The sequence below is a fragment of the Rhinopithecus bieti genome, unplaced genomic scaffold, assembly GCF_001698545.2.
Source record: "Rhinopithecus bieti isolate Rb0 unplaced genomic scaffold, ASM169854v2 scaffold_39436, whole genome shotgun sequence".
In the NCBI taxonomy this organism is placed as follows: domain Eukaryota; kingdom Metazoa; phylum Chordata; class Mammalia; order Primates; family Cercopithecidae; genus Rhinopithecus; species Rhinopithecus bieti.
In genome coordinates, this window is record NW_016816136.1 from 6 (window position 1) to 15,415 (window position 15,410).

At 33.7% G+C, this 15,410-nt stretch overlaps 1 protein-coding gene across 1 annotated transcript in view; it reads right to left on the reverse strand.

The window, feature by feature from the left end:
- Positions 1-614: 614 nt before the first annotated feature.
- The window catches only part of LOC108516802 (bromodomain and WD repeat-containing protein 3-like), a gene marked incomplete at its 3' end in the record, with an annotated part of 86,974 nt that continues 72,178 nt past the window's right edge, over positions 615-15,410 (reverse strand). Inside the window, exons 3-10 of the mRNA XM_017854446.1 lie at positions 14,479-14,579; positions 13,849-13,889; positions 10,351-10,455; positions 9,159-9,312; positions 6,017-6,151; positions 4,895-5,023; positions 3,707-3,932; positions 615-782 (exon numbers count right to left, since the gene is read on the reverse strand). Coding sequence (XP_017709935.1) covers positions 615-782; positions 3,707-3,932; positions 4,895-5,023; positions 6,017-6,151; positions 9,159-9,312; positions 10,351-10,455; positions 13,849-13,889; positions 14,479-14,579 — 1,059 coding nt within the window. The remainder of the gene's footprint in view (positions 783-3,706; positions 3,933-4,894; positions 5,024-6,016; positions 6,152-9,158; positions 9,313-10,350; positions 10,456-13,848; positions 13,890-14,478; positions 14,580-15,410) is intronic.

Genomic DNA, 15,410 nt, shown 5'->3' on the forward strand with positions numbered 1-15,410 from the left:
ATATTCATTTTCACATTTAATGTAAAAGATAGGATAGGATATCATTTTAATATCATTTAAGGATAGAATATTCATTTTAAGATAATTAATTATACAATAACTTCCACTGGTATTAAGATCAAACTATTATAAGTCAATTCAGAAGCTGCATCTGTATTCCCTAAGAGAGCTTCTTGTCTTCAGTGTATTTTTTTTTTAATTCAAGAGAGGAGCATGGTATTCTGCTTTCCTCTGCACAAAAGAGGAATTGGCAGTAATTTCTAAACTTAAGGTAGTTTTAATTTTGAAAACTGTATAGGTTGGTTCCCCTTCAAGAGGGCTAGACATACTGTAGCACTTCACTTCTTAAAACAAATGTAAAGATTACAGATAAATTACTGAGTAAAAAGAATACAGTGTATTAAAATGCATCACCTGAATTTCTCAGGAGACCTTAAGTCATTTTACCCACAAATGATGAGATTATGAGACTTTGATATATATGATATCAAAATTGTAAATTAATAAAAATGTTTTTATCTATAAAGGTAAAATATTTTCCATGTAATTATTTGGTAAAAGTAAAATAATTACAGTACATACACTACACTCTTTACAACTATAAAAACACTTACCACCATTAACAGAGTATGCTCTATTAACTGGAAAATGTGGAACATCTCCTTCATTAATTAGTCTCAGGTCTTGTTCTCTCTGCAGCTCCCTGATTATTCCATCAAGAATGCTCTCATCTTGGTCATTGGTTTGCTGCCCAATTACCTGTTCTACTACCTCACCATCACCTTAATAAGACCAGATACAAAGCCACAAAATTACTTACATTTTAGTATACCTTAAACATAGTAAAACAACCTATAAATTTCTACACAAATTATTAAATATAGGATTAAATGTAAAATAAAGTATATATCAAATGAAACATTTTATTAAAACTTTAAATATTTTGATGTACTAGCTTATGTGTCTGACTTAACCAATGGTCCCAAATTAGACATTATTATGAGGGCCTTCTCATCTTTAAAAATATAGTCAAGTGCTGCATAACAACATTTCAGTCAAAGATAAACCACATATACAATGGTAGTCTCATGAGATCATAATGAAGCTGAAAAACTCTTATTGTTTAGTGACATCATAGCCTCATAGTGCAATGCAGTACTCACATGTTTATGGAGATGTTGGGATAAACAAACCTACTGCACTGCCAGTTATATAAAAGCATAGCACACACAATTATGCACAGTACATAATATTTGGCAGTAAACGACTATATTACTGTTTTATGTATGCACTATACGATACTTCGTATCATCTTGAAATGTACTACTTTTAATTACTAAAAAAAATTGCACTGTAAAACGGCCTCAAGAAGGTCCTCCAGGAGGTATTCCAGAAAAAGGTATTGTTATCATAAGAGATGACAGCTCCATATTCCCCCTGAAGACCTTCCAGTAGGACAAGCAAGATGTGGAGGTAGAAGACAGGGATACTGATAATCTTGACTCTGTGTAGACCTAGGCTAATGTGTGTTTGTGTCTTAACTTTTAAAAAGTTTAAAAAGTAAAACAATAAAAATTTTAAAAATAGAAAAACCTTATAGAATAAGGATATAAAAATATTTTTATACAGCTGTACAAAGTATTTGTGTTTTAAGCTAGGTATTATTACAAAAGAGTCGAAAAGGTAAATAAAACAAAAAACAAAAAACCTAAAAAGTGTTTCCAATAAGCTAAGGTTAATTTGTTACTGAAGAAAGAAAAATATTGTTTATACACATTTAGCATAGCCTAAGTGTACAGTGTTGATAAAGTGTACACTATTGTATAGTAATGCTCTAGGTCTTCACATTCAACCACTCACTCACTGAATCACCCACAGCAATTTGCAGTCTTGTAAGCTCCATTCCATGGTAAGTGCTTTACACAGGTATACCATTCTTTATCTTTTATACCATATTTTTACTGTACCTTTTCTGTCTAGGTATGCTTAGGCAAATATGTACCATTGTATTTATAACTGTCTATGGTATTCAGTGCAGTTAAATGCTGTATAGGTTTGCTGCCTAACAGCAACTAGCTATGCCATAAGAGTTTTGAGTAAGGTTTAATTAAACAAGTTTAACCACAGATACCTAAAATGCTTTGCATCCTTCTTTGTGAAAATTTCCTTTTTGAAAGAAGTCAAAATGATGATCTTTGAACTATTATTGTCTTTTGATAACATTTTAGTGTTTTAATGAGTACAAAATGATTTTTTATATACACTGAAACTTAATGATTATTTCTGAATGAAAATGTTAAATCTTTTTCTTTCTTAAGTGTATCATTGCCCTGGTTTTCATCTTGTCCTCTAGTCAGATTTGACAGAGTAACCAAGTGATCAGATCTTACAAGAAATATACAAGAAATAAAGTCTGATAAATTAGACTTTCTTATTCCTTTGTTTTCAAGTTTATCTCCCATTTAATTAATATTCACACCTTTTCTCCTTGGCAAATAAATACATCATCACAGTAACTACAGGCACATGTGTAACACCATTTCCCTGCTCTACAACCTTTATGAGCAAGAACCTAAAAAGATGTGCAGCATTTCATTCTATGAGGGTCAGTTCAAGCCTTAATTCCCTAGCAAAGATACGAAATTCTACTTGCAAATCAGTAACTTACTAGCTCATACCTGAAGACAAACTACAAGTACCAAAGTAAAATATGAAGGCATTTTATGTGGGGGTAGAGGGCAGAATAAATAATGAAAATATGCTAACCAGAAGAGAGTAAGTTTCTTTGATAGAAAATAGCTTATTCCAATGTTTTATTCTCCTATCTTCCCATCATATATCACATTCATCTCTGCTTTCCCAATATCTCCCAAGACTGAGTGTTATTTAAATAGTCACATCCTCTTACCCTACACCCAATAACTCTTTGCATTTCAAACATGAGAATAGGTAAATAGCTACCTCCAGCTGCGGGGTAGGGGTTGTTTTCTTTTTATTGAGACAGTCTGACTCTGTCGCCCAGTGTGGAGTGCAGTGGCACAATCTTGGCTCACCGCAACCTCCGCCTCCTGGGTTCAAGTGGTTCTTGTGCCTCAGCCACCCAAGTAGTTAGGATTACAGCCGTGCACCATCACCCCCAGCTAATTTTTGCATTTTTAGTAGAGACAGGGTTTCACCACGTTGGCCAGGCTGGTCTCGAATGCCTAAACCTCAAGTAATCCACCCACCTCGGCCTCCAAAAGTGCTGGTATTATAGGCGTGAGCCACCACGCCTGGCCAGTCTGTGGTTTTTCAAAGTTTCACCTTCTTAGTCTAATTAACTACGAACTCTGAAACTAAAATATCAATACTATAAGCAGAGGAATTCCACCAGTTACAAAAGCTTTTACTACAACTCAATACTATAGAAAACAACAGGTTCATACACATATAAGGTTTTCTAAGAAATAGGTCAATACATTATCTGCTTGAGCACATATGCTTACGTTTGTCCTAACCCACTTATCTGTGTTCAGGTGAGATAAACAATGAAAAAGTACTATGCTAAGGTTAAAAGTACTATACAACTGAAAATTAACAGTAACAGAAGATGAAACATATTATAACCTACTCCAGAGTTTAGCAGGAGGCATACATCATAGAGAATACAGCAGTAATGTATAATATTGTGCAAAATGTTTTAAATTTACTTTTAGAGGAAACATACCATTAGCCACATATCCCAGCTGTGGTATAAGCTGTTCATCTTTACAATTTTCCCGTCCTGGTACCAACCGTTGGAATTTTGTGGGATGAGGATTTCCATCAACATCCACCAAAAATGGAGGAGGCATGAGGTGAGGAGCTTGTTGGGTTTGTTCATCCAATACATAGTTATTGGCATCACGAATAAGAGGACGATAATCCGTGTGGAAGAACATCTGATCTGGAATCTTTATGACAGATTTTTAGTGGGTTAACATACACAGGGAATTTATAAGTAAATACTTGTTTTCATTTCTAGAGCACACTCATTTTTTTAAATCAGATAATTTTTTGTATACTCTTATAGTCCTTTGTTGCTCTATATTCCCCCTTTAGGTAGAACAGAATTGAATTACCTAGATGATAATTCTCTTTTCTCCAAAAAATCCTATAATCTGTATTAATTTTTAGACATATCATATTTCTCCTATTATGATAAGAAGAACTAAAGCAACAACCCAGTAGATATAGTTGGGCATTTGTATTTAAGTTGTAAAAATTACACAAACCTATATAATTATGTTTTTCTTGCTTATTTTTATTCAAATGAAGATAGATGAAGTATAATACATATAACAAAACAGGTAAATATCAATCACATCAAAGACACTCAAACCTGATATTAATACAATTATTGAGCTGACCTCAATGACTGAGTTCTCTTCCAACTCTGTAATTCTATAATCCTTCTCAAATTCACAGCTAACAAAACATAAAGAACCAATTAAGTTAGCTCCCAAAGTATTTTAACAGGATCAATAATAAGTAAAATAGCCACCTAAGAAAATAAACATATTCAGTCACCAGCGGTTTATTCTCAATTCATGAGAAGTAGAAGATGTGATGTATTAGAATTACTCTCCTATTATACCTGGAAGGCAGTAGAGAATATGTTCAAAGCAAAAGGATTTCCTAAGGAATTTTTACGTCTTCATCACCCTGTAATTTATCTCAATCGTGATCTGCATAGCCAAACATAATGTTCTGGCAGTGCAGATCACAATTGAGAACCTTTACTAAGAAAGACAACTTCCTTTTATTTTATATCTACTAACACATAACAGCCCTTATTAACTGGAGGACTTTAAGCAAAATTTGTGAATGACACAATCCTAAATTATACTCTACAGCAAAATTAAAATATGCTAACCTTTTCATAGTATTTACTGCATCCAAAACCAAAAAGCAGCAAATGCCCATGAGAATCTGTGCAGGCAAAATGGTTTCCATCCGGTGAAAATTTACAATCAAACACCGCACCATGGCCTTGGCCTTCAATCTGAAATTCAGAGGAGTCTCAAGTCATCTTAAGAGTAATTTTCAAATAATAGATAGGTGATAACTTTTCCTTGCTAATACCATGGACTCTGTGATGCACAAACATTCCAAAGTACTCTCTGGCCTCTGTAGCCAGAACCCTACTGAAACAGTAAATCCCTGAAAGAAATTAGGGAGAGGCAAATTGCAATGGATGAAATCAATCATTGCTAGCAATGACATACCTCATGAAATACTAAATGAGTGACTGTGAAGATTAAAAAAGAACTAAATGTAACCAAAATGACAAAGGTACTACCTCAGCAAAGTCAAGATACTATCTTCACATCTTAAGTTATAATGCAATGAAGCCTTAAAATAACCATCCTAAAATTAAAGCACACAATCAATTTTACTAATAAAAGACAGAGGATCTGTCTTTGCTTTGGGTCTATATAAAGTGTATAAAAGTAAACTCGGCCGGGCGCGGTGGCTCAAGCCTGTAATCCCAGCACTTTGGGAGGCCGAGACGGGCGGATCATGAGGTCAGGAGNCTCACCAGATTTTTCCATGGCTTTTATGAGACATATCTTAAGAGCATCCATATCTCCAAGTCCATGTTTGCCAAACAACTTTCTGATTACTAAATCATATGAGGTTTACCAGGGGCAGACACAAGTATTACAGTCACTGTTATAATTCATAAATGAGAATTACATTTTAAACATCAATCTTCTTGTGATTTTGGTTAGGTGTTAACTCCAAAGCTTAATACATTTGAGTATCTGCAGTTTAGGGCTGGGGAACAGAATTTGGAAAATGCTAACACCTAAGAATAGTCATCTTGAAAGGCTCAACTGGCCTTATTCTCAGTTCTTGAGTTATTCTCTGAATTATTTAACCAATTTAAACACAAATGACAAGAGGTTCCTTTGTACTAGGTATACTTTAATTAACCAAGTTATTATATAAGAGAAGTTGGTTTTAATGTGAACTAGATACAGGTGTTTCTTACCATGTTAAAGTAATTCCGAATTTTGGTCCCCCGGTCAAGGTCCCAAATAAAAATGTTCCCATCATGACCTGCTGAAAGTATAATCCTTTGATCAAATGGATGGGCTTCCAGAACGAATACTTCGTCATCATGTCCCTATAATAAAAATCAGTATTAAAAATGAAAAGCAACACAAAATGTCTCGTTCATTTGGTAAAAAGGTCTTCAGTGTGCTATCAGTCTGGTTCAGATGGATTTATGCAGAATAATTTAACATCATTTACTACGTGGATACTACATGAACAATATAGCTCAGTGAGATTTCCTTATAAACTGCTGATTTTATCAAGTATTCAATAAACAGAAGATCCAGTAATGTTTTTAAAATATAGCCTAAACAATTACAGCTCATTAACCAAGGCTCTGAAGTGGAATTTAGGACTGGGCTATTTAAAAGGCCACAGAATATATGACAAACAAAATCTTTCAGTAACACCCAATTCTGACACAGTGATCAATACAATTCAGCACTCTATTACTGGTATTCAAATTGTATTTTAGTAGGCCTCATGATACATTCATAGGATAAAGCACAGTGGTTCTGCTCTACATCTACTTTACATTTGGGAGTTCCATTTAAGATGTTATCTAGAAAATACATTTTCTGCTAAAAAGAATTAAGTTTGAAAACCAATGCTTTATGTTATATGTTTATACAACAAATAACATGTTTACATATGTTATATGTTTATATAACATATAACAAGTTTACATATGTTATATGTTTATATGCCTTGTAAAGGAAAAGTTTACAAACATCTGCTTTAAGATCATTGTTGATTTTCTTTGGACTTAACTCCTGACTACAGAGTATATGTTTAAGAACAGGCTCCAAGCCTTAGAAAAGCATAGAGAACATCCCGAAGCTGCACTTATCTTAGGAACACACTATCACATTATACATCAGGAGCATCTAAAAAATGATCATATCCTGCAAATCTCAAAAGTGCATTTTGTCACAAATCATGCTATTAAAAAAAGTAGAATAATAGAGTATCCTACCATATTATGATTATGGACAAAAATACAGCTTACTGAAAGAAAATATAACTTTAGACTGGCTCAAAACGTAGTGATAAGATTAGTAGGAAAAATCCCCTTATGATAAATACCATCACAACTCAACATTTACCAATATTCTTCCCAGTGACTACAGAAAAAGTTATTTCTTTGCTATAACAAAATCCCTTGCTAAAAGAATCAATTTGATATAGCCAATATTTTCTCAGGTTCGTACCCAGCAAAAAATAAAGTTAGTTTGCTAAACTCTAATGATAATGACATGACTACTTCAATGTACATTAGGAGGAAAAAAAAGAATTTTGAAGCTGGGGATTTTCATTTTTTTGGGTCACATGCCTTAGGAGAGGACATAGTTAATAGATCATGGGGAACAAGATCTAGTCAAAATAAGTAATGTCTTAAAATTTATCAATTTATCATCTTAAAATGCCATATTTGTATTTGGTAAGAACACTTTTACTTCCACCACCCCCACACAAATCTAAATTATCATCCTGGCTCATCCCAGCTACTATCAGACTCCTATAATCTACCTGCAGTCACTCTCAACTCATTCCAATCTATTCCTTCTTCTGTGACCAGAATTAAAAGGTATTTTTCAAAAGTAAAATTCACATGTCATTCCTTTGCTTTAAACCCTTGATTTTCTATTGGTCTTACAATAGATCCTACAAAATCCTAGTCTGGCCCCTGTCCACTTTTCCAATTGTATCTGGGGAGACTCTGTTTCTGCTCTCTGTGATATAGCTAAATTGGCTTTCTTTCAGCTCCTATCTACCTCAGGACCTTTGCATACGCCGTTCCCTCTTTCTAGAAACACGGCCCAGCCTCCTCATATATTTGATTTACCAAATATTTACTGATACCCTACCATGTAGAAGCAGCAAATAAATAAGAAAACATAACAATAAAATATCAGATAGTGATGAACCTAGTAAAAGTAAAGCAAGGTGACATAATAAGACAAAAACGAGGAGGCTATCTTGGATTGTTTGATCAGGGAAGGCCTAATCAAGGAGTTGACACTTAAGGTGAGATTTGGGTAATTCTTACTTATCTTTCAAAACTTAACCCAAACTACAATTCCTCAGGAAGTTTTCTCTAAGCCTCCCAGTATCAAATTTGGTTACTCTGTTAGAAGTTTGCATTCTATCTCGCATTTTTCTTTCTTAGCACTTATCTGATTAAAAGTATTTCTCATAATAGGCTATAAGCTCTGGCATGACAGGACTCTGTCTAATTTACCATTTATATCTAACACCTAACCCACTTTTGGCACACAGCTGATACTCAAACAGCATTTGCAAAATAGAAGAACTTTACATCCCTCTGATACATAAACACCACGATATACCACAAAGACAACAGAGTTGAGTCGGAAGAATTGGTTTCTAGTCTGAACCTTATCACTTACTAACGAGTGATCGCATGGCAAGCATTTGGCATTCACTCCTTAAAATGCTTATGAATTGATAGTTGAAACAGACACAATAAGGTTTTTTAAATTAAACTTAATCTGAAGTCAACCAGTATTATGATAAACTGAAAAACATCAACACCACCCATGTGATTTCTGCTATTAATTCTTTCAAGTTTTTACATCACAAATACTGTAGCCTCTTACAATGACAAATATATACTTTCTGAAAGAGGAAAAAATACCTTTCTTTTCCTACTTCTTCCTCTTACCCCTATTCCTTGCATAAACTAATCACTAAAGGTAGACTATGTAGGATATCCTTATCAAAATAAGGTACGCTCTACCCCTATAACGGTAACAGCGAAAAAATGTCAATCCCTGGTAAAAACAAAATAACTTATATGTCCTCATTGTATACAATAACATAGTAGATGAGTAACTACTAGACTTAGAAAAGATCTTGAAAAGATTTCATACTTGCTTTTAGCAGGTATAGTGCGTGTCATCCCTATTTTACAGCTATGTCAAAAGAGGCCTCTCAGAAAATCATTTTTCCAAGGGCTAGTATAGTATATCACAGAAAGGAAACTGGAACTTAAATTTCCTGTGTCTTAATGTGCTTTTTGACCATTTTAATTACTCTAAAAATAAAATACTTACAGATAATGTATGAAGAAGCTGTCCTGTGATAGAATTCCACACTTTCAAAAGAAAATTATTCACTGCAGTAATAACTGTGGTATCATAGCGATCCCAGGCCACCATAGTCACCTTAAGTTTAGTGATCTTGTCTTCTCCAGATGGCAAATTATTGCTAAACAAAACAATTTGCAGTATTCATATCTTATGAATTTTGGACAAAGGTGCATGTTAAGCAGCAAAGTATGACATAATTTCTCCAGGAGTACACAACTGTTTAGATTAAAAAATCCTAAACTATACTGTTAAGTATTCATGAAAGAAAAAAGTAAATGTATCTGCATAGGGCAATACCCATTAGCTTAATTCAGGGAGGAAAAAAGACCCTAAAATGACAAAAATTTGGTAAATAGTTCCTTGAGAAACAAAAATTATGAAACTACTAAGAAATCTATAAATACCTTGAAAAATAAAATTCATACTTATGTTGGTTATCAGAAAATATGAAAACATAATGGTCAATTTCTTCTCTTAAATATGATTTTTTTTAAAAAACCCATAGGTCTTATAAAAAAGCAGTAGAAAATTTAGTACCATTTTTATGTAATTAAATATGACATTATCAATAGGTAGCTATGATGAAAAAGTCATTTTTATATTGCAGTTGATAGAAAGACAGTTGATTTCAGGGCCATACCCTAAAGAAGCTGTAGTGTCCCAAAGAGGTAATTATGTATCTTCCAATCAACAGTGAAGATGACAAAACTGAATGCTGATTAAGGGTAAATATATTACTGAGTAGGAATGCTAACAATATAAAATATTATAAAAGTATCCTTAGAAAATTAAAGAAAAAGTTAAACATATGATGACATTTAACAAGGACAATTCTCAAGGTAGAAAGTAATATAGATATATTTTTTAATGACCTATAAAAATCTAAGGCAGAGAATAGCTCTGTAGGCATCAGTAGAACACAGAGATCTTTGAGTCACAACAGACCAGAATATCAAATGAATCAGCAATATTCCTGACATCCAGTCTGTCAATCAACAGTAAAGATGATTTGCTTAGAGGCTGTACAGATGCAAACTTCATGTCTACAATTAACTTCAAACTATTTACTAATGTAAAAAGATATTTTGTATTCATTATTAAACTCAATGTAAAATACATCATGAGAACCACATAAACATCTAACATATATTCTTACCCAGTCATTTTAGTAGCCATGTCAAGCACTATACTCTTCCATTCTTGTTGCTGATACTGCCAAATTCTTGCCGTTCCATCTCGACTTCCACTAACAAATCTTAAACTAGACAGAGTTAAAATAATTTTATTAATTTTCTCAAAATGTAAATCACTTTTTTTTGATAATATAAGTAACACATTAACCCTCACACACTACTGAGGGGAATGTAAAATGGTACAGTCACTTTGGAAAACAGCTTGGCAGTTCCTCAAAATGTTAAACATAGTCATCATATGACCCGGAAATTCTACTCCCAGGTATATATCCAAGAGTAATGAAAACATAAGTCCACATAAAAATGTGTACATGAAATATTCATGGCAGCATTATTCATAATAAGCCAAAAAGTGGAAACAACCCAAATGTCCATCAATGGGATAAATGGATAAACAAAATGTAGCGTATTTATACAATGAAATATTATTCAGCAAAAAAAAAAAAGAAAGAAAGAATGATAGACACAGTAACATAGATGAATCTTGAATAGGCAAACCTATAAAGACAAAAAGTAGATTAATGGTTACCCAGAGCTGGGAGTGAAGGGATAGGAGAATTGGAGGTTGACAGCTAAAGGGTATGAGCTTCTTTCAGGGCCAATGAAAATGTTCTAAAATTGACTGTGGTGATGGTTGCACAATCCTATGAATATACTAAAAACCAATGAATTTTATGTTATTTAAATTATATTTCAATAAAGATGTCATTTAAAAAGAATACATATTCACTCATACTTCTGTCACTGTCAACACTTTGGTTTCTATTTTCAGAATTTATAAAATACAGACATATACACTTCAATAGTTTCTACCACAAAAAATTGAACTGAAATATATATGTTTTTCCCTAGCTTAACTGTATTTTGTTGATCTATTTCTATGTTTCCAAGTACAAAACTATCACTTTTAATAAGTGTTCAACTACATGAATGTACCAAAATTTAATTAATCCCTTAATGATCAACTGTTGTTTCCAATCTTCACCATTATAAATAATGCTGTGATGAACATCTCTATATAATCTTTGTACAACCTCATACATATATTTGCTGAGTCAGAGTAGGTGTATTTTTAAAGCTTTTGATACATACTGCCAAATTGTTTCCCTGAAAAGTTTTTTTAATAATTTACAATCTCATCACAAGTTGTAGAAGTGTCCATTTTCCCAAAACCCTTGGCAATATTGGGATTATCATTTTTCATTATCTTGTCATTCTGAAAGAAAAAAAAGTGACTGTTATTTTAATTTATATTTCTTTGATTATTAGTAAAATTGGACATCTCCTCATGTGTTTATTGGTCACACGAATAATTAAGACCACAATAATGTAATTTTTCCTTAATGGAAAAAGACAGGGAGTTAAAAATTTAGGTTCTTCTAGCATGAAAGAATAGTAGCTATACTAATGTTCAAGCATCTAACTCAGTATAATGCAGTCAAATCAACCTTAAAATTTATTTGGTGGTTTTTTCATTCCTAATATAGACATCACTCTTTGTAGACCATCATTATTTACTCTCAAATTTGACAAAAATGAACTACTCCATCAGTGTAATTATTGCAGTCAAAAGTTATTTAAAAATAGAACATGATCGTCCTATAAAGTCCTTATAGGCCGGGCGCGGTGGCTCACACCTGTAATCCCAGCACTTTGCGGGGTCGAGGCGGGTGGATCACGAGGTCAGGAGATCAAGACCATCCTGGCTAACATGGTGAAACCCCGTCTCTACTAAAAAATACAAAAAAAATAGCCAGGCATGGTGGCATGGTCCTGTAGTCCCAGCTACTCGGGAGGCTGAGGCAGGAGAATGGCGTGAACTCAGGAGACGGAGCTTGTAGTGAGCCAAGATCGTGCCACTGCACTCCAGCCTGGGTGACAGAGCGAGACTCCGCCTCAAAAAAAAAAAAAAAAACTCCTTATAGACATACAAGTTGAGCTAGTCGAATACAAAATTCTAAAATCTGAAAGTGTTTGAGTGTCAACATGATGCCAGAAGTCAAAAAGTCCACACCTGGCCTCCTGTGATGGGTCACCAATAGTCAAAACTTTGTTTCATGCACAAAATTTTTTAAAATATTGTATAAAATTACTTTCAGGCTACGTGTGTAAGGTATACATGAAACATAAATGAATTGTGTTTAGACTTGGGTTCCATTTCTCAGCATCTCATTATAATATGCAAATATTCCAAAATCTGAAAAAATATCCACTTCTGGTACCAAGTATTTTGGATGTGAAATAACCTGTATTGGAAACAAATTAATGCTAGGTGCTTAAAATTTTAAATCTATTATGCTAGGTAAACTTTTAGGCTAGAGCCTTTTGGCTGTCATCTTTTGGGATTAGACACTTTAGAGAGTGCAAGGATATCTGCATATAATTTCTGACTTTAGGGATATAGGGATAATGAGTGATACAGATATTCAGAGAAAGTCAAGACAATTAAACGCTGGAACATTCAGGAAACGTTTCAGGTAGGGCCTGAACCATAAAAGGAAGGTAAGACCTAGTTAAGAAGAGGGGGAAAAAAAGAAAGGAGAGGGACATGAGAGGAAAGGAGAAAGACAGAAAGTAGGAGAGAAAGAGAAAGAGGTTAGGGGAAGGTAGGAAATGGCATTTCTTGGTAGAGATGATGTGAGGAAAAGTATAAGCAAAGGAATGGATGAGATGTGAACAGGAGCAGGGTATACCAATTAGGCCGGATTTAAGGATTCATATGGAGAACAGTAGAAAAGAATGTAGATCTAAGTCATGTGGTAAAGAGCTCTGAATGCCAGGCTAAGACATTTGAATTCTATTCCATAGACAGAGAAGAGGAAACACTAAAGATTTCTGTAAAGAACAATGTTGGCCGGTCACGGTGGCTCATGCCAGCACTTTGGGAGGCCGAGGCGGGCAGATGACAAGGTCAGGAAATCAAGACCATCCTGGCTAATACGGTGAAACCTCGTCTCTACTAAAAATACAAAAAATTAGTGAGGTGTGGTGGCATGCACCTGTAATCCCAGCTATTCGGGAGACTGAGGCAGGAGAATCACCAGAACCCAGGAGATGGAGGTTGCAGTGAGCCGAGATTACACCACTGCACTCCAGCCTAGGTGACAGAGCGAGACTCCGTCTCAAAAAAAAAAAAAAAAAAAGGAACGAGGTTACACTGGCAGAGATGGACAGGTCACAGGTCAAATAATGTAATGCTTGAATAACATGGGTGCTAAAAGAAATAGAGCAAAATAAACAAAAAAGAAAGCACTCAGAAAGGAAGACCTGATAGGTTATGGTTACTACTTGGATGAGATTGTGGAAGTGATGGCTAAGGATGTCATCAAAGACAAACAAGGGCTTTGAACCTAAATAACTGGACAGAAAAAAGATATCTATCATAGAGGTAGCTGCATCTGAGGGAATGGTAGTAACATATATCAAACATCTGTTTACACAAAAATGTATTACATAATTACCTGTCTCCATTGTTACAGAACTGAACAGCAACAACTTTATCCTAAGACATAAAACAGATTTTTGGTTAAAATGGACTTATTTGTAAAACGAATTAAGTGCTCTTTCTCTCAAATTCATAGGCAAAAACATCATGAAGTAGATTTTTTTTTTTTTAAATTTCAATGAGGCCCAAAACAATGTACTAACTAATGAGGACTACTTATTGGCAGTAATAGGAAACAAACCAGACATAGGGAAACCTTATAAACCATATCTCAGGAGACAAATACTTCTGAATAGATATTAGTTTATTACATTCTCCATAATAAGACAGCACACTAATGTAAGATAACACCTTAAAATAGTTAATTTAATAGTAGTTGCATTAGATTTTCCATGTAATTTTATTAATTATTTTCCAATGGAATCATCTGACAGTCTATAAGTACCATAGTTTAGAGACTGCTATTTAAAGCTTTTAGAATAATTAACCCATACTTTTACTAGTATGTATAGTACTGATGACAAGAGTAAAGTGTAAGCCAAAATTTGTGATTTGTATATATTACTATGGCACACATCAGAAAAGAAATGAAATAAACTTTCCAAGGATATTCAAAATAAAGCAACTGTTTCTGATTTTCTCTTACCGTATGTGACTCTAATTCAGCAATTTTCTCAGGAACCTCAGAACCCAAATAATATATTCTAATCACATGGTCAGTACTACCAGTTGTAATGAACATACCGCCTAGAAGATTAAAACAAAACAAAACATAGTACCAAGGAACCCTAAAACCCTCTCATTACTTCCTTAGTTGTATGCTACACCTTGCATTAGTAAAAGGCTTCAAGAAACACAAGGTTGTCTTCTAATTATTGGAGACATACTAGTGATTCAGAGAAAATGTAAAACTATATCATTCATCCAACAAAATCTACAAACTATATATACACTGAATACAGGCCTATGATCATAAACATTAAAGAAGACATCCTTGAGGAATTCATTTCTTTATTTAGAAATGTAACGTTCCAAAATTATTTATAAGACAACTTATCTATAATTCTCTTTACCGTGGCCATAGTGGTTGAGTGTAAAAAGTCAACTGCTTTTGGGATGATGAAAAGTTCTAGAGATGGATGGTGTAACAGATGCAGAACAATGTGAATATACTTAAAGTTACAAACTGTACACTTAAAAATGGCTAAAATGATAAAATTTTAAGTTCTGTATATTTCACCACAATCAGAAAAAGGAGGAAAAAAAAGGTTAACTAATGTAGGATTCTTAGCAGTAGAAAAAGCACTGTAAAAGTGTTTTCAATATGGAGCAACAGTACATTTTTTTTGTAACCCAGGGCAGAATTTTGTGCTGATTGTGGGGAAGTAAATTTTTTTGTTAGTGGATATTTAGAGTAGGGGTCTGTTTTACCAAGCAAAATCACCATTATATAAAAATGTATTAAATTATGAATAAGGAAAAAAAATCAACCTTACACATTACTTAAGAGTCCAAAAGAGTTTATCTATCATAACACATGGTTCAGATTTTTGATATCCTTCAATTAACACTCAAATG